This window comes from Camelina sativa, chromosome 4 (genome assembly GCF_000633955.1).
Source record: "Camelina sativa cultivar DH55 chromosome 4, Cs, whole genome shotgun sequence".
Classification (NCBI taxonomy): domain Eukaryota; kingdom Viridiplantae; phylum Streptophyta; class Magnoliopsida; order Brassicales; family Brassicaceae; genus Camelina; species Camelina sativa.
Genome location: NC_025688.1, coordinates 25,120,146 through 25,138,072, shown reverse-complemented (window position 1 = coordinate 25,138,072; position 17,927 = coordinate 25,120,146). Strand labels below are relative to the sequence as shown.

The 17,927-nt window shown below is 32.9% G+C and overlaps 4 protein-coding genes across 7 annotated transcripts in view; all 4 read right to left on the bottom strand.

Moving 5' to 3' along the window:
* Positions 1–1,273, bottom strand: part of LOC104782349 (O-acyltransferase WSD1-like) — a 2,463-nt gene extending 1,190 nt beyond the window's left edge. The window contains exons 1-3 of the mRNA XM_010507258.2: positions 1,258–1,273; positions 899–1,128; positions 88–680 (exon numbers count right to left, since the gene is read on the bottom strand). Of these exons, the coding sequence (XP_010505560.2) occupies positions 88–680; positions 899–1,128; positions 1,258–1,273 (839 nt within the window). The remainder of the gene's footprint in view (positions 1–87; positions 681–898; positions 1,129–1,257) is intronic.
* On the bottom strand, positions 3,054–5,571 carry LOC104782351 (O-acyltransferase WSD1-like). Its single transcript, XM_010507260.2, has 7 exons — positions 5,350–5,571; positions 4,592–5,161; positions 4,394–4,460; positions 3,928–4,022; positions 3,610–3,819; positions 3,398–3,535; positions 3,054–3,280 (listed from the first exon to the last, which is right to left on the bottom strand). The coding sequence occupies exons 1-7, from the start codon at positions 5,563–5,565 to the stop codon at positions 3,113–3,115; spliced, it is 1,464 nt and encodes a 487-aa protein (XP_010505562.2). The 5' UTR covers positions 5,566–5,571; the 3' UTR covers positions 3,054–3,112.
* On the bottom strand, positions 7,357–10,277 carry LOC104782348 (O-acyltransferase WSD1-like). Of its 2 annotated transcripts, none has more exons than XM_010507256.1 (7): positions 9,952–10,277; positions 9,092–9,661; positions 8,915–8,981; positions 8,321–8,409; positions 8,021–8,230; positions 7,761–7,898; positions 7,357–7,663 (listed from the first exon to the last, which is right to left on the bottom strand). In XM_010507256.1, the coding sequence occupies exons 1-7, from the start codon at positions 10,174–10,176 to the stop codon at positions 7,496–7,498; spliced, it is 1,467 nt and encodes a 488-aa protein (XP_010505558.1). In that variant the 5' UTR covers positions 10,177–10,277; the 3' UTR covers positions 7,357–7,495. The 2 variants fall into 2 exon arrangements, with proteins under 2 accessions (XP_010505558.1, XP_010505559.1); XM_010507257.1 differs by having other exon boundaries at positions 8,321–8,355.
* Positions 11,333–16,750, bottom strand: LOC104782347. Of its 3 annotated transcripts, XM_010507253.2 has the most exons (7): positions 16,292–16,750; positions 15,997–16,168; positions 15,672–15,786; positions 15,465–15,598; positions 15,179–15,383; positions 13,904–14,155; positions 11,333–13,489 (listed from the first exon to the last, which is right to left on the bottom strand). In XM_010507253.2, the coding sequence occupies exons 6-7, from the start codon at positions 14,114–14,116 to the stop codon at positions 11,612–11,614; spliced, it is 2,091 nt and encodes a 696-aa protein (XP_010505555.1). In that variant the 5' UTR covers positions 14,117–14,155; positions 15,179–15,383; positions 15,465–15,598; positions 15,672–15,786; positions 15,997–16,168; positions 16,292–16,750; the 3' UTR covers positions 11,333–11,611. The 3 variants fall into 3 exon arrangements, with proteins under 3 accessions (XP_010505555.1, XP_010505553.1, XP_010505554.1); XM_010507251.2 differs by lacking the exon at positions 15,997–16,168; XM_010507252.2 differs by lacking the exon at positions 15,997–16,168 and having other exon boundaries at positions 13,904–14,143.

Genomic DNA, 17,927 nt, shown 5'->3' with positions numbered 1-17,927 from the left:
AAAAAAAAAAAAAAAAAAAAAAAAAAAAACATGCATGAATTACAAATTTCTTAATATAGGAATGTATGGTCAGTATATAGAAGAATGACAATAAACATTAATATATCTACCATCTTCATTGTATTCTTCACCAACTTAACATCATCAAGGCTTACAATCCGATGTATAATCTTTGTTGATCGAATTCTGTCTCCCGGTTTACCAATGAGAGGAGTTTTTGTATCTCGCAAGAAACATAGTGTAAGAAAAAACTTAATCACTTCAATAAGAGTTGTGAAAATGATTCTTATCATTAACCAAAACCTCCCAACCAACCACCAACTCCTACGATTGAAATCAACATGTTGTTTTGTAGCCGCAGTAGTAGGAAGAGCCTCGGGGTCTGATGTTTTTCTTGAACTAGCGAGTAGAAGAGACATTAGAGACATTCCATCACCCAGTGAATGATGTAATTTTCCTATACACAAAGATTCTGCATCTGATGTCTTTATATTCAGTATATGAAATTCCCATAAAGGTTTGGAAATGTCCATTGGAGTATTTGCTAGGTTCGAAGTATAGTCTTCGATAAATTGATCAGGATTTTCAATGTTGGAATAATCAAGATCTGGAACAATAACATGATCTTCTAGTCGAACACTAACAGGGATCCAAAACGCTTTTCCATTTTTCTTCATCTCCTGGAACGTAACATTGATTTTTAATGATTTAAGATATTTTTATACAGAATATTCGAGTTTTCTATCGAAATAATAATCACTATCAAAGTAAGAGGATCATATAATTAGGTATTCTAATAATTTTTTTATTATGATTATGACATTCCTAAATTTCCCTTGTACGTATGTTTTTATATGTAACAAATGAGGCATAAATATATATATATATATATGCTTACCACTTTGCTAGAGAAGCGAGGGAGATTGATCCATGTCTTCGTGATACCTTCTACAATGGCGGTTGGGTTGCATCTAGTTTGAAGCCCTAAAGTTAAAACAATGACGCAGTAGAGACTCGGTGTAGCGAACAGCTGTGAAACCGGGCTAAGCGGCTCCGTTGGTGCTGTCTCTTGCTCATTTCTCGCCATGTCTATTCCCTTTTTCAAAGTTATTTTAGTTATTATACAGTCTTTCCTTCAGCCACGCTTGGTGAGTCTAGTTCTTATACTAGTGTGTGTGTTTTTTTTTTCTACTTCTAATCTCTCTCTTGATTAAACACGTATTGAAATGATAAGAATCATTTTCACAACTCATAAACCTCCCAACTTTGTCATTTTTATGACTTTATGTCTTTATTATATTATTTTCTTCTCTTTCTATTCTGGATATATCTAACGAGTTATGCATTTAGCATTAGGAGTTAAGAGTTGATTTAGTTTATCATTTACTTCAATTCGTTTTCTTTGATCTATCACGAGTAAGTGATGTTTCTATTGTCCCTACTGTGTTTGTGAGTCTCAGGCATTTACTTTTCTAGTCAGAGACCAACGTCTTAGACCTTACGTGGGATTGGATTTGTGAAACAAAGTGTAGTTGTAAAGCTTATGTACTTTTCCGGAAAACAGCAAATCGACCGTCCAATTTTTAATTGTAAGGGACAACAATTATATCTTCCTAACATATGTAGCTCATTTTTTGGGGTTTTAATATTTTTGTTTTCAGAGATGTGTAGGTTAGATCTATACTGACGAAATATATATGCCAAATGGAAAGGATAAGAACAAAAAAACACTAGAGAAGATAATAGATCAAACGAGCGAGGGACATTAGAGATTTTGTTGGGCACATTACATATTTTTTATTAAACTTTAGGTGCGGATTATTTAAGAACTATAGACATTTGATAGTCAAAAATTAGATTGTAATCCCAATTACATCATTTTTTTTTAACAAAGATAACAAAAAAAAAAAGAGTTGAAAACGAAACTATTTGTGAGAGACTGTATATGATATGGATAGAGTAAAATGTTAAAAAGAATTAGTTTAAATGGTTCCCATGGTCCTGCTAACATAAAATGAATGATTTATAGCACACATGGCACAATGTACGAATCAACCTTCATTATACAGAGCCTACACAATTTTTTTGTATGGTAGAAAAATTAAACACGAATTGATTGCATAGTAAACAAAACCTTCAGAGTCTCGTCCTCCGGAAAACTTTGGTTTTAAGTACACTCGGTTCCTTATTGGTTTAGCTCTCTGTTGGTTTGGGTTCCTCACCTACATAGTTGGTTCAACTCTTATTCAATTTGGCTAGAATTAATTATTTTTTAATAGCTGGAAATGCTTGTAAAACATCTTACTATATTTTCATAGAAAAATTTGTAAACGAATGGAAAATTAGTACTCGTAATATTAAAACGTAAAATGTAATAACAAAAATAATTCATTAGTTTAACAAAAAAAAAAAAAAACGTAAAACGTTTTACCAATCAAATAGGCATGATATTTCCACATTTGGTATCCCTTTACATTTAAATTCATATTATGATAGGACGATACTATAGAATAGAGATATAAACTTTTAAAAATTTATAAATTGAGGTCATTGGATTAGTGAAAGCATCTGCCTTGGCCCTCCATATTTATTACAAAAACTTTTGGGTCCCCGTTTCCATAACATCATTTATATGCACTGTCTTTTTCCTCCAAATTATATGTAAATTTATGTTATTATATCACCAATTGTCTCCCTTTTTTTTGTAGCGATTTTTTTTTCGAGGTATTTTACTTCTTAAGCTTAAAAAAAACATGATCTTTGTTAGGTGTACCGAAAACTACAAAACACTCAATAGAACTAATAACATCAAAATATTATGTACATACTGGTCTTAATAAAATATCCTAATTAATAATATATATACCATCTAAGTCATCTACGAATAGATATTTTGTAAAAGAAACCAACAATTTTTTGGACTGTGCGTAGCAAGAAAGGAATGGAATGGATGGATTTACATAGGAAAAAACTGATTTTTTTTGGTGTTTGAAATAAAAATGTAAAAAAAAACATTAATCTTGCAAAAGTTTATAAAGAAAAAGATACCATTACATTACTACATTTCACAACATTTTATCTTCTGAACATATTATATCTGGTTATACATGTCTCAAACCTCCATTTTACGATCTCCTTTCTCCAAGGCAGCATGTTTGATGACATTGAGCGCCTCTACCAAGTCATCACACAGTATATGAGGGTCTGGAATCACTGTTGTGTCGACTGCTAGATTGATGATAATCTTGTCTACGTAGCTAACGAAATGAATAATAAGAGCCTTGTTCAACAACAAACATAAAACAAGTGTTCGTTAATTTCATAGGATTTTTCTGTGATTTCTAAATAGATTAACTGAGCATAATTTAGCTATATGAGAATAATTAGCTACACTTACTTGTGATCCACCCAATGCGCTTGCTGTGACGTACGACATTGGATGACCAAAAAAACTTGTTTCTTCGTCTGGACCCACCACATTTGAAAATGCCAATGTTGTATGATCAAATATTCTCCTAACAAGAGTTTCTACTACCTGTTACTAACAATATATAGGTAAGCATTTTTTTTTTTGGATACCTTAGTTAACAGTGATTTTTATATTATTACCTTTTCCCCGAACATTTTCATGGCTAATTTGATGCCTTGGTAGCAAAGAAGTGATTCCAAGGAGAGCTTTTTAACATCCATAGTAGATTTGGCTCGTCGGATGTATTCTAATGGATCATCCTCAGATCTTACCCATATAGGAAACATAACAAGACCTACGAAGTTTCCCCATCTACTTTTTGAACCCTTTGCCATCATAGTTGCGAGATCCTGCATTTTTCATATCTAGTAAATATATATACCTTATGGTTTTCTTTTAGTATTAAAAATATTGCTTTGTAATATAAAAGTGAAAATGATTGATTAGAGTGAGCCTACCTCGATCTTTGCAGTTTCTCTTAGATTTACAATTACTGTACCCCGAAGACGGATTTTTTCTAGTAGCTTTTTCTTTTCGACCACCATATCTTCATCTAGTTTTTAAAATATCATAATTTGAATTTGCTGTCAGTGATATATTACAAATTTCTAATAAATGTATACACATGTCTATAACTTTTAGTAGCTCCTTTGTAAAAAAAAAAAAAAAGTTGCTAAACAATATTTTAATCTATATTACAACATTTTTCTCAACGCCATTAGACAATAGACACTAGTGTATTTTTACGTTTCTTTTTCACTATGTAATTTTTTTTCTAAACATAAATTCTATTAGAACAGGTGTTAAAATATATATATATATATATATATATATATATATATATATATTGTATTAGAACTATATTTAGCAAAATTAGGGTCAGTGTAATATTCACTGGTAGAAAGAGAAATAATTTGAAATTACCATATTTTCTGCTCAAATATCTTGAGAGACCTGCTTGTGTCATTCCAAGTAGAACATCATTGATTTTCTACACACAAAAAACACACATAAATTATTATTTTCTTAATATAAGAAAACCAAACAAATGATGATTATAAAGAAAATAAAACAAGTTGCCTAACATAAAGAAACGACTATATAAATATTAAATATGCCAACCATTTCCATTGTGTTCTTCACCATCTTGACATCATCAAGGCTTATAAACCTCTGGATAATCTTTCTAGATAGAATTTTATCTCTCGTTTTACCCGTGAGAGGGGTTAGACTATCCCGCATAAAACATAGTGTAAGAATATACTTGAACAATTCAACAACAGTTGTGAAAATGACTCTTATCATAAACCAAAATCTCCTAACCAACCACCAATCCTTGTCGTTGGAATCAACATGTTTTCTAGTAGCAGCGGTTGTAGGAAGAGCCTCCGGGTTTGATGTTTTTCGTGAAATAGCAAGCAGAAGAGACATAAGAGACATCCCATCGCCGAGTGAATGATGCAGTTTTCCTATACACAAAGATTCTGCATTTGATGTCTTTATATTTAGTATATGAAATTCCCATAAAGGTTTGGAAATGTCCATTGGAGTATTTGCTAGGTTCGAAGTATAGTCTTCAATAAATTGATCAGGATTTTCAATATTTGAATAATCAATATCTGGAACAATAACATGATCTTCTACTCGATACGTAGCAGGAACCCAAACCGCTTTTCCTTTTTTCTTCATCTCCTAATACAATGTATGCTAAAAAAATTAGTATAATTTATTTACATATTTATATATTTATGTTGTTCCAAAAAAAAAAACAACTACCATTATCGATAACAATTATGATGATGATGCGATTATGAAAATATCCTTGCAAGTTATTATGTGTAACAAATAAGGAAAGTAATTAAATATATAAATATGTTTACCAATTTGCAAGAGAAACGAGGGAACTTGATCCATGTGCGCTTGATACCTTCAACAATGGAAGATGGGTTGCATCTAGTTTGAAACCCTAGAGTAAATATAATGATGCAGTAGAGAGTCGGCGATACGAACAACTGTGAAATCGGGCTAAGTGGCTCCACGGCTGATGTTGTCTCTTGGTCTTCTCTCGCCGTATCTTTTTCCATTTTCATTGACATTTTGATTATTCTTCAAAACTTACCTTTAGCCACACTTTCCTCTTATACTACTGTTTTTTTGTTCCCTGTTACCAATTTGATTCAATGCGTTGACAGTACACTGTCTTATTTTTGTGAATTTGCTTATGTCTTTTTAAAAAAATCTATCATTTTTTACTTTTTGGACTAAAAAAATCTATCATCTAATTTCGCATTTACTGCAGTGATTTGGATAGAGGAGATCAGACGCGTTAGCTAGCCGCCTCTTGGCTCCTGGAGTTAAGAGTTATTTATTTCATAGTTTGTTTTAATTTGTTTCGTTTTATATCACGAGTAAGTGATGTTTCATTGTCTCTACTAGTCGTTAAACCATTGTAATTTGACTTCTCTAGAAAAGGGCAAATCGCACATATGTATATCTTTCTTACGTAGTTTACGTATGCATGCTAAGTTGAGTTCAGTTTTGGTTTGTTCGCACATATCAAAGAAAATGGCTACGTTTTTTATTTTAAATGTGGAGGTATTATCAGTTAATCTCCGCCATTTAAAGTAAAGCATGAGAGGAAGAGAACCCTTGTACTGTGTTCGTCTGAGACGTGTTTTGATAGGTTGTACTTGATAATTTATGGTATCGAAAACGCAGTTCTGAAGTTAAAAATATACATCCAGTATGCATTCACATTTTATACTCATAAATCAATAGGAAATTATGTACTTTCTTCTTTCAATATATACATATACGCGATGTAATAAATTACATAAGTTATTATAATTTGGAATTTTGTTGTATTGCAGCTTATAATCAAAAATTACATTGACATTCAAGCAAACAATCTTTTCTATACATTAAAAAAAAAAGACATTTAGATATCGTAAATATGTTTGAAATGGATGGATTAATATTTTTTGAATAAAAGTTAGTGTAAATGGTTCGTTGGCCATGCGTAGAACAACTAAATAATTTCTAACAGACATGTCAACATTCATTAGATGGAGCCTACAACAATTTTTTTATGGTATAACTTCAAAACAGAAATTGATTGTCTCGTCCTCCAGAGACTTTTTGGTTTAACTCAAGCTCAACCACGATACCTGACTCCTCATTTACTCGGTCCATTAATGGGTTAGGTTTCTGTTGGTTTGGGCTCCTCACCTACATATTTCGTTCAACACATTCAATTTGGCTATTATTAGTTTTGATAGGTATAAACCTTTTCATATACTTATAAAATGGAAATTTCTAAACTTAATAAATATGAAGACATAAAATATGTTATTACTGTATATGCCAATCAATAGACATAATTCTTTCACATTTGATAAACTTTACATTTTCTATCTGAACTATAATAGAACGACAACAGAAATATAAACTTTAAAATTATAAGCATCCTCGTCAGATTAATTTAATTTATACTAGTAGATACACCTAACTTCTTTTATAATTATAACTAACTAAATTATTAAGTAGTAACTCTTTATTTCAACATTTACTGTGAATTTTACCCAAAAACAAAAACAAAAAAAACATTTAGTGTGAACATATTTATTACATACCACATAAGTGATCCGTGGTCGTACACTAAAATATACGAGTTTTTGTCTTTTGTGGTCATGCGAGACAAAATACTATCAATATCATAAATATTGTTAGCACCTAGCGGTGCCAAAAATTACAAAAACTTTCATAGAACTAAAAAAATCAAAATATTATGAAAATAGCAAAAATACTGCTGATCTTAACATTATAGATATTTTTCAAGAAACCAACAAGATTTTACGTATGTGTCGAGCAAAATGAAACTGCAGAAACTGATTTCTTGGTGTGTGAAACAAAACTTCGAATATTATAAATAACGCTAGTTAATTCCCAACATCTTCAGAATATACAGTTTCACATAAAATAAATAAAAACCATACAACTTCGTTTTTCTATGATGAGATACATATCTCAAACCTCCATTTTATGAACTCCTTTCTTCATGGCAGCAAGTTTGATGATATCGAGGGATTCTACCAAATCATCACATAGTAGATGAGGGTCTGGAATAACTGTTGTATCTACAGCTAGATTGATGACAATCTTGTTTACGTAACTTACATAATGGATAATAAGAGCCTTGTTCAATAAGAAACATAAACTACTGTTAGTTAATTACTTTCATCAAAGTTTTTTTTTATTGATATACAAGTAAGACATGATTAGCAATACTTACTTGTGGTCCACCTATTGCGCTTGCTGCGACGTAAGACATAGGATGGTCAAAAAAACTTATTTCTTCGTCTGGCCCCAACACATTTGAAAATGACAATGTTGTATGATCAAATATCCTCTTACTAAGAGTTTCCGCTGCCTGTTAATTAAAAACAATTTTTTAATTTTTGTTTTCTGTATAATACATGAATATATAATTATGGACCACTATAAATATAAAAGAATTAGGCATAACCAGTTGATAGTGATTTAATAATTTACCTGCTCCCCAAATATTTTCATGGTAAATTTGATTAGTCCATAGCAAAGAAGTGGTTCCATGGAAAGTTTTTTAATATCCATTATAGATTTGGCTCGTCGGACGTATTCCAACGAATCAGCTTCAGATCTTATCCACAACGGAAACATAACAAAGCCTACGAAGTTTCCCCATCTACACTTTGAATCTTTTGCCATCATATTAGCAAGTTCCTACAACATTACATATATACGATATATGAAGTATGAACTTCTTGTATTCTTATTTTGTTAAAAGTGATAATGATAGTTACATTGATTTACCTCGATTTTTGTGTCTGCTCTTAAATTTATGAATACTGTACCACGAAGACGGATATTTTCTAAGATACTTTTCTTTTCGGCCACTATATCTTCATGATTAAAATTGGAATTTTATTTAATGAAACATTATACAATGATAGTGCAGTCATACGATATATGAAACAACAATATATATGATACAAAAGTTAGATACGTAACCATATCTTCTCATTTTTAAGTAACTAAATATCATTATAATATATAAATTCCCATCCATGACAACAGTATATACTTACAATAAGGAATCACTCATATAACTAAAATCAAAACAGAGTCTATCATAATAAAATATTTAGTGTGAGTTTCGAAATATCTGAAATTTAATTAGATAATATATATAACTAATTTTAAGAAAACCTACAAACATAAGTATTTTCAAAATTTTAAAATAATAATCTGAACTCTGTCAAGTAATAACTAATTGTTATAAGAAATATTTTATATTTAGCGAATTTGGTCTCAAGGCCATTGATTGCATCTTTATTTCTTTTTTTTTCACCTTTGTCTCTTCATCTAATTAACACACAATTAGACCCGGAAAGAATTTTATATTACCAGATTTTTTCTTCAAATATCTTGAGAGACCTGCCTGTGTCATTCCAAGAAGAACATCATTTACTTTCTACATAAAACACAAAAATTAGTGACATTTATCAAGCTCTTAATATAGGAAAACAAAATAAAATGACTAATATAAAGAAACATTAGTATATAAATCTTAAACATGCTAACCATTTCCATTGTGTTCTTCACCAACTTGACATCATCAAAACTTATTATCCGATGGATAACCTTACTAGATCGAATTCTATCTCCCGTTTTACCCATGAGAGGAGTTTTAGTATCCCGCATAAAACATAGTGTAAGCAAGTATTTGAACATTTCAATAACAGTTATGAAAATGACTCTTAGCATGAACCAAAATCTTCCCACCAACCACCAAACCTTGATATTGGAATCAACATGTTTTTTGGTAGCAGCGGTAGTAGGAAAAGCCTCAGGGTCTGACGTTTTTCGTGAACTAGCTAATAAAAGAGACATAAGAGACATCCCATCGCCAAGTGAATGATGAAATTTTCCTATAGCCAAAGATTCTGCATTTGAGGTCTTTATATTAAGTAAATGAAGTTCCCATAAAGGTCGGGACATGTCCATTGGAGTATCAGCTATGTTCGAAGTATAGTCTTCTATAAACTGATCAGGATTTTCAATGTTGGAATAATCAATATCTGGAACAATAACATGATCTTCTATTCGAACACTAACAGGGATCCAAAACGCTTTTCCATTTTTCTTTATCTCCTGAAACATTAATTCATGCATGATCAAAGAAATGGTTATATATAGCCAAAAAATATTCAGATATAAACTAGTATATAATGCATATTGATATTGATATCCATAAAAACAAAAAAAATCTATTAAATAAACAATTATTGTCCATAAAACTAAAGATGATTGTATATAAATGAAAAGTGAGAGTAGATGTTCAAGTCTAGTTTATTATTATGATTATGACACTCTTAAATATTCCCTTTTTGACGTTCTTACATGTAACTATTAAATAAGGCAAGCAAAATATATGTGTTTACCACTTTGCTAGAGAAGCGAGGGAGCTTGATCCATGTGTTCTTGACACCTTCAACAATGGAGGATTGGTTGCATCTAGTTTGAAACCCTAAAGTGAAAATAATGAAGCAATAGAGACTAGGCGAAACAAACAACCGTGAAACCGGGCTAAGCGGCTCCATTGCTGTTGTCTCTTGCTCCTCTCTCGCCATGCCTTTTCCTATTTCCATAGTAGATTTTTTGATCATTCTACAACCTTGCCTTAAGCCACTTGGTTCTTATACTACTGTTTTTTTTTTGTATGCCTCTGTTATCCTTTTTGATTAAATGTGTTGGGACCTTGCGTCCATACACTTTGTTATCGATCGTGTCTTTGCTTATGTTCTTTTAAGGTGTATAACTTAATAACTAGTATCACGTTTCGCATTTATTGGACGGAAACATTAGCTGAGTGATGGTTTTTTCATTAACTTATCTAAAACCTAATTTCACATTTATTAGACAGGAAAAATAGTTGCATTTAGTGAGATTATACAACCTAAGCAGTTGTAACTTGATTTAGACCATCTCTAATGGTTTTCCCTATTTTTTCCTCTATAATAAAGATCTTTATAATAGAGGTGAGTTTTACTTCAACACATCTTTATTCTCACATCTAAAATATAGTTCCTTTATAGAGGAACCCTTTGTAGAAAAAAATAGAGTTTTCCTATAAATAGAGGAAAAAATAACAATATTTATTTTAGAGGTGGATTGGAGCAAAATTCACCTCTATTATAGAAGATCTCTATTATAGAGAAAAAAAAATAGAAGATCATTCGAGATGCTCTAGTGTCGAACAGAACAATACTATTTTTTTTATTATTACTTTTAGTGAATTGTGCGATTTTATTTGATCATAAGATTTCACTAAATCAAGTTTAGGTTTGATTTGACTGAGCAAATAATTGTACCGATCAATGTTAACTTGTTTTTTTTTCAGGTTCCGGTTCAAAAACTTCAAGTCGGTTATTATTCCGGTTACTCCAGCCATGTATCTAGAGAAAATAAGGTAAATACTTCTTTAAACTACTCAGGTAAAAAATTCATAATTAAGAGTCAGTTGATTGAGGAGAGAAATTAAAATAGGTACAGTACAAGTAAGGACTCCGTATCTTCAAACTCACTCACTTAGTGCACTGTTTAACTTAGTGGTTCCGAAAAGGAAACTTGCTAAATCTAAAAAAGATGATGAAAAAATTGAGGAGATGCAACAAAATGCTACACTACTACATAAGGTATACCATCAAATTAATCCAAATACAAAATACAAAGAGAACCAATAAACAGACACAGATTCTTGGCCTTTCCTTAAATAGCAAAGGGACTGTTGGAATCTAAATTTATCACTGCTTTGCTCCAAAATTGGAAGTAGAGATATTGCTATTCTACTTTCTCAACAAAAAGCTTTCTATACCCAACTTCATACCATATTTACCACACATTACATGAAATACTGAAACAAGACTAACTTACAAAACCATGAAATCACCAACTTAGATTCACATTTTTCTCCCCCTTTGCCTGCTTCTTTTTTCTTATTTCTTTACAGAGAACAACCACCCCAAAAAGAGACCAAAATGTTTTCGGAGACATCAAAAAAATAAGGCTGTTACATTTTACACTGAATTTTGATTATTTTGTTCACATTGGCTTTGGTTGAGATGCAAAGGATAACAAAGGGTGGATCAGTCTATGATGATGTGATGTGGCCTGAGATCGGTGTAGCATCTCAACCATTGATGGGGTTTGGTAATATGCATGGACAAAGCTTGAACCGTCTCCTGATTCTCCTCTTGCTGTTGCTCTTTGCCATGAGTGTGAACTAAGTCCAGAAAGAATGTAAGCTCTTCCCGACACCTCGTAGACATGCCTACTCGCCATTCTTTCTTGCATTTCCTTTAGCTCTCGGTCCAAAGAGACACAAAACCCGTCACCCGATTTTGCTGACACTGTCTCTGCCAAAGCCAGTCTGAAATTCTGGATCACGGTGACACCTGCGGCTAAATCTTCTCCCTCTGCTAAAGCTCTGGCCTTTACCATTGCCTCCGCAGCTAGAAATCTGTTTCTTTGCCTGTCCACTTCAATGGACACACCAACTTGTTGACAAACGGTTTCTGGTCTTTGAATCTTAAGCACATGACTTTGAAGGGTCACAATTTCTTTTGTCAGAAGATCTTTGTAGACACATCTCATTTTCAGAAGTGGTGTCTCATTTCCATCTCTCTGAGCAGGGATGTTGATAGATATCAAGAAATCCCGCTCTTCATCAGCATAAAGATCACCAATATTAACACATCCTGACCTACCATCACCACTAACATGGCTCCCGTAACTCCCAGCTTTAATCGAGCTGAGATGAACATCTGAGCACAGACCATCGATTTCTAACCGTAGCTCCTGTACTGCAACGCTTAAAAGTCCACCAATGCACTGTGCAAGAGCATCTTGGATCACAGATTCGCTCTCAATGAAAGAGAAAGTTCCCCCAGAGGTTTCAGAAACAGAATGCATCAGTGAAGCATCATGATCTGATCCAAAACCAAAAGAATGAACCGGGATCTGAAACCGCTTGCTTTCACAGCCGTGCATAGACAACGGGAGTAACAACTTGTAGTTTGGATCAGGTTGGTTCATGGTATATGTATCTCGTCCATCAGACAAAAGGATAATGCTAGCAACGGGATTGTTATCTCTTCTATCTTCTATCACCTTGACACCTTTCCTAAGCCCTTCAGCGATGTTGGTCCCGCCATTCGCAACCAATGAGTTTACAGCTTGAAGGGCTCGGTGCCTTCCAGCATCAGACATCTTAGTCAAAGGAAAAAGACGACGAGCAGTAGAAGAGAAAGCAATAACCGAGAGCCTATCGTTTGAACCAAGATTCTGAATCACAAAACCCATTGCCCGTTTGAGTAGAGCCAGTTTAGTTCCAGCCATGCTACCACTAATGTCAAGGACAGTGACAAGATCAACTGGAGCTCGAGGATACCGAGATATCTGGTTGTTGAGGGAGTTGGCATTTCCAGTGACCATGGCAGCAGCTCTCAGATGCACCAATACAGCAAACTTCTCACGGGATTCAGCTCGTGGTATAGCGGAAACCTCGGGATATATTTTCAAGTCCATCATTCTTACAGGATGATTCCTCTCCAAAGCATCATCACTATAGCTCTTCCCAGAAAGCACAAGCTGCTGCTCTAACCGTTCATCATCATCAAACATAGACGGCTCAGGAGCAAGAACTCGTCCTTGATTCATAACTCCACGAGGTCTAGGTAAGCGGTGGACAAGGCTAATAGCTGCATCATTGTTAAAAGGTCGAGCAAAAAGATAAGGAAGATCAAAACTTGGGTGCTGCATTGGGATCTCCTTCCACTTTGCACGGCACACAGGGCAAACTTGGTTTCCGTGTTTCACATTCGAAGCAATGCAGTGAAAATGAAACGAATGCGAGCACTCCGCTGTGAAAATCGCATGTCCTCCTCCTTCTTTCATCTTATTCAAGCATATAGAACATGTCTGCTCACCAAAAAGAGTAAGCAAAAAGTGTGAGTCCACGTTCTAGAGGTTTAACAAGTTCATTAGCGCTAATAAAAGGAACAAACCACTACAGTACTTCTAAGTAGCAAGATATAGAGAAAGAAACAATCTTTAACTCTATTACAGCCACAAACAGGAGGATCGTTGTAAAGATCATGGATTATTCTCAGATTCAATGGCTGGAGATCTATGAGCACAATAAGTAACAACAGAGTTGAAAGGTATCAAATTTAACATTCCATTTTCACAAAGGAACAATACCAATAACTAGAGTAATTTTGGAAAAACTGAGATAAGAAGAAACAAAAACAAGAAGAAGACAAACTCATATCCAAAGTCAACTCACAAAAGCAAAACACAAGATTGAGAGAGTGGGTATCGTAAAAACCAAACCTTTGAAGATTTAGAGCTGTTTCTGGACAATTTAAGGCCGTGAGAGGAAGGTGTTGGAGTCATAGGCCAGTTAAGAGGAGAGAGCAGAGCAACATCAGATAATCTCTCTGTAGAGTTTAAAGCAGGAGGTGGTGAATCCTCTAGGGTTCTTGGGAGGTATGTGCAGAGATTCAAACCCAAAGCCAGTTTCATTTTCCTCCATTTAGTTCCCATTTTTTCCGGATTATGTAACCTAGAAAACTAGTGAAGAGTCTAAAGCAAAATCAAGAACACACACCAAAAACGTAGAGCAATAGAGACTTTGAAGTGTTGAAATTATAAACAAGAGAAAGTGTTTCTCAGTGGAAGTGTTTAGTGGTGGTGACTGAGACCATCATTAGTGGAGTAACCCACCATAGTTACTCTTACATTAATTAATTATATAAATAATCATAAATTATGTAAAGCAACCCTAAAAGAACTAAAGCAAAATCAACATATTACTAGAGAACCCCAAAAAAGGTTACTTAAGTATTTAAATAATAATTTTTTAATTTGTATTTATTAATTATCAAACTTTAATAATCTAAAATGACAAACCACTTATTTAAATTTTTTCTGTTACATAAAATAGAAAACAATAAAATTTTACAAATTTTGGAATATTAAACATATTTTACAAAATTCAGAATAGTAAACATATTTTATAAAATTTGAAATATTAAACATATTAAACAAAATTTGGAATAAGATTTATTGTACGGTTGCACCAAATTTTTGCCAGATATGCTCAATCAAGTCTTTTTCCAAAAGATCATGCATTTGTGTATCAAGATATTATGGAAGTACACAAAGATACAATTGATTCAAGATATTGTTTCATATAATTTTCAAAACTATGTTTAACAAGAAATTTCTGATTCATTCTCTTTTTCTTTAAAAAAAAATTAATTTATCAAAAACAAAGACAAAAAAAAAAGAGAGGCTAAATTTCAATAAACTGAAAAATAGAAAAATGGCATACAGAGTTTTCCTTTCCCTCTTCTATTTTTGGCAAAATGTTGTTATTAGGGGAGGTTGGTTCCGCTGCAGCAGGAGCCAAGTCACAACATTTTTACAGTTAAGATCTATATCAAGCTTAAAAAAAACCCAGCCATGGCTCATGATCAAGAAACCAGATGATGTAAAACAAACCCAGCCATGGCTCATGAGCTACAGGTCTACTATATCTAGCCTAGAACTGAATGTAGCAGATTATAATCGGTTAGAGAGTAGTTAGTAAAAATGTTGAAATACCTTCTTATCTATCACTGAAACCGAGACAAGTCGTACTTCAGAATATGGCTTGCCACTATTGCGTCTGTCTTCTCTGTTGGGTGAAATGAGTCCCAAAATACATATTTGCTCGCATCAGAACATGTGAATGGGTTCATTTTATCACACAAGTAGCTCATCTCGTAGTATCCTGTTCCGCAACATGCACTCCTTACATTTTGAAAACCTGCAATGCAATTAAGATATTATCAGAGGAATTCTTGAATTTGAGAGCCTTATCTTTTTGTTAGAGAACTTTTGTACTAACCGAATGCTTCAGGATGGTTTAGGATTTCTGAAACCAGATCATACGGGTTTGAAAACACAAGCTGGAGTCCATCAACTACTCTAGCCTCAGCTGTCACAGTTGTTTCTTCAACCAATATCCGATGTAACTAATTTCTGCATTTTCAGTTAAAACTTTCTGTTACAACCACAAGATTTTCTCAAATCAAGACTCAAGTGAAACTGTGACCTTTGTCCTCATAATCACGAATTGTGACTTGATTTGCACCGGATATAAAGGCAAGAATATGCTTCCCCTGATGCCAACTCACTCCTTGAAGATCAATCTCTGAGAGGAGAGTTACCTAAAACGAAAAGATGAGCAAGGCTGTAGCTTAATTTAACAGCAACGATGGTGCCATTGTAAAACTGCATAAAACAACCTAAAACACCTATTTTCAATTCCCCTAGATACATAAAGATAAGTATTTGTAACTATCCATACCAAAAAGCTAAGCCTTGTTCAGTCCACCAAATAAATTAACAAACACATAGAAGTCAAGCAAAATTCATACATCGGTGGTTGTAAAATTTGTTTAAGAGAGTCTGCAACCATGGCTTGCAGAGTAGCCACGCAGACTCTTGAAAACAAAACAATGGCTATTACAATTCACAAAACCAGCTTGTAATTAGACCAGATCACGAAGCCAGAAGGACCACCATATTTCTCAAATCAAACTGCAGCAGCTACATCGATTCATATCAAGTATAAAAAGTATCAATACGACCACATAGACACACAATTCAAGCTCAAACTAAAAAGTGACCCAAAAACTCAAATTTAGGGGAAAAGAGAAAGGAACAAATTACCCAGAAACGAAAACACAAATGCTGAATCGGATAATCGAATTAATGGAAGCTCCCAAAATATCGAGTTTAAGCTGGAATAATCAAAGGATTCGAGAGAGAAAAGAGAGAAGATCGGGAAGAAGAAAGAGAGAGAATCGCGAAGAGAAAAAAAAAAATTGGCAAAATTTTTTTTAATTTACATTTCCCCAACAACGAACCAAAACATGCCACGTCGCGTTACTCAAAGGGTTCTTCAATTGCTTCCCAAAGAAACGATACTCTCTTCTTGAACTCGGAAATGAGTTTTTTATTGGGAAATTGGAGCCCAATAATGAGAGTAACTCTAAGAGTACTCACCGGTAATGATGCTCTGAGAGAGAGTGAAGAAGAAGGAGAAGAAGAGATTGAGGAGGAGGAAGGCTTTGAGATTCGCGACTGTATTTTGACCTTTGTTTTGGGTCTTTGTTAATAAATCCAGAAAATAGTATTAAAAAGGAAAAGTGAATCTACAAAGTTAATTAATGCTTCTGCTTTTTTGCCAGTTTTAAATCATTTATGTTTTTGTCAAAAACAAAATCATTTTTAAGTATTTGTATAGCTCTTTTTTTCAAATTGTCAATATACCACGGCGATTTATTTTTCATAATTATAAAAGATAAGAAAATCCATAAATTGTTGTAATTATTAGATATTTAACTATATACAGTATTGGGATTTTTTTAATATAAAAACAAAATATATTTTTTGACAGCTATGACTATGAGTACGTTTAAAATTGGTTTAATAAAGCCTTATAAGTAAACCTTTTTTGCATGTATTTACATTTTTTAAAAACAATTTCGTAGATATGAAAATAGAATAAGATGGGAAGAAAAAAAGAAGCTATGATGAGAGGAAATGAAATGATGAGAGTAGTATGATGAAAACATTTGATTTGCAACAATACTCCCATCCCATCCCTGTGCGATTAATAATGATAAGGTGAGTTTTTATTTGACTTTGCACATGACACTGTGATGATGAGGTTTTGGGATCACACGTGCACTACGAGTCTACTGCTTCATCCTCCTTTTCACCCTTGTCATAGCCCCCTCACAACGCCTTAATTCATGCTTCATCACAGCTTACATTTGCTTCTTTTCTAGTTTGTAAATTATTTTATTTTTAGATATTGCAGGGAAAAGACTTGAATGCTAAAGTTGTAAAGTATAATTTGTTTCGTATAACGTTTTAAAAATCCGTTTTACCTAATAATAAATAGAAACCGATTTTATTTTATTTTTTTTACATCAAAAATTATTTTATATCATAGAAAGTAAGATAGAAGCCGATGAACTTATGTAGGAGAAGGAAATTTAATTGTTAGTGTTTAGTAATATTTAAGATTTATGATTACTTTGTCAAAAAAATTGTATGTCGTAACTTTTTAACTTTAACATACTGTATTACGAAAACAGAAATTATAGCGAACAAGTCCCCTTTTTTTGTTTTGTTTACTAACTTTACAACTTGTATATGTAAGCAAATACACATGTTAATACTTCAGTGACATACAAATGCTTATAAAGGTAACATACCACCTATATCAACGACCCAATTTAATGTTAAAATTATTTCGTTTTTAGTATAAATATATTTCGATATCAGCTACTAATAA

Coding starts and splice junctions, on each gene's coding strand:
- LOC104782348 (XM_010507256.1), bottom strand. CDS start 10,176: ATGATCAAAAAATCTACTATGGAAATAGGAAAAGGCATGGCGAGAGAG. Junction 9,662..9,951: donor CTCGCTTCTCTAGCAAAGTG/GTAAACACATAT, acceptor TTAATGTTTCAG/GAGATAAAGAAAAATGGAAA. Junction 7,664..7,760: donor GCGCAATAGGTGGACCACAA/GTAAGTATTGCT, acceptor TTATTGAACAAG/GCTCTTATTATCCATTATGT.
- LOC104782347 (XM_010507253.2), bottom strand. CDS start 14,116: ATGGGAACTAAATGGAGGAAAATGAAACTGGCTTTGGGTTTGAATCTC. Junction 13,490..13,903: donor ACAGCTCTAAATCTTCAAAG/GTTTGGTTTTTA, acceptor TTTGGTGAGCAG/ACATGTTCTATATGCTTGAA.
- LOC104782351 (XM_010507260.2), bottom strand. CDS start 5,565: ATGTCAATGAAAATGGAAAAAGATACGGCGAGAGAAGACCAAGAGACA. Junction 4,023..4,393: donor ATATTTGAGCAGAAAATATG/GTAATTTCAAAT, acceptor TTTAAAAACTAG/ATGAAGATATGGTGGTCGAA. Junction 3,536..3,609: donor TGAAAATGTTCGGGGAAAAG/GTAATAATATAA, acceptor TGTTAGTAACAG/GTAGTAGAAACTCTTGTTAG.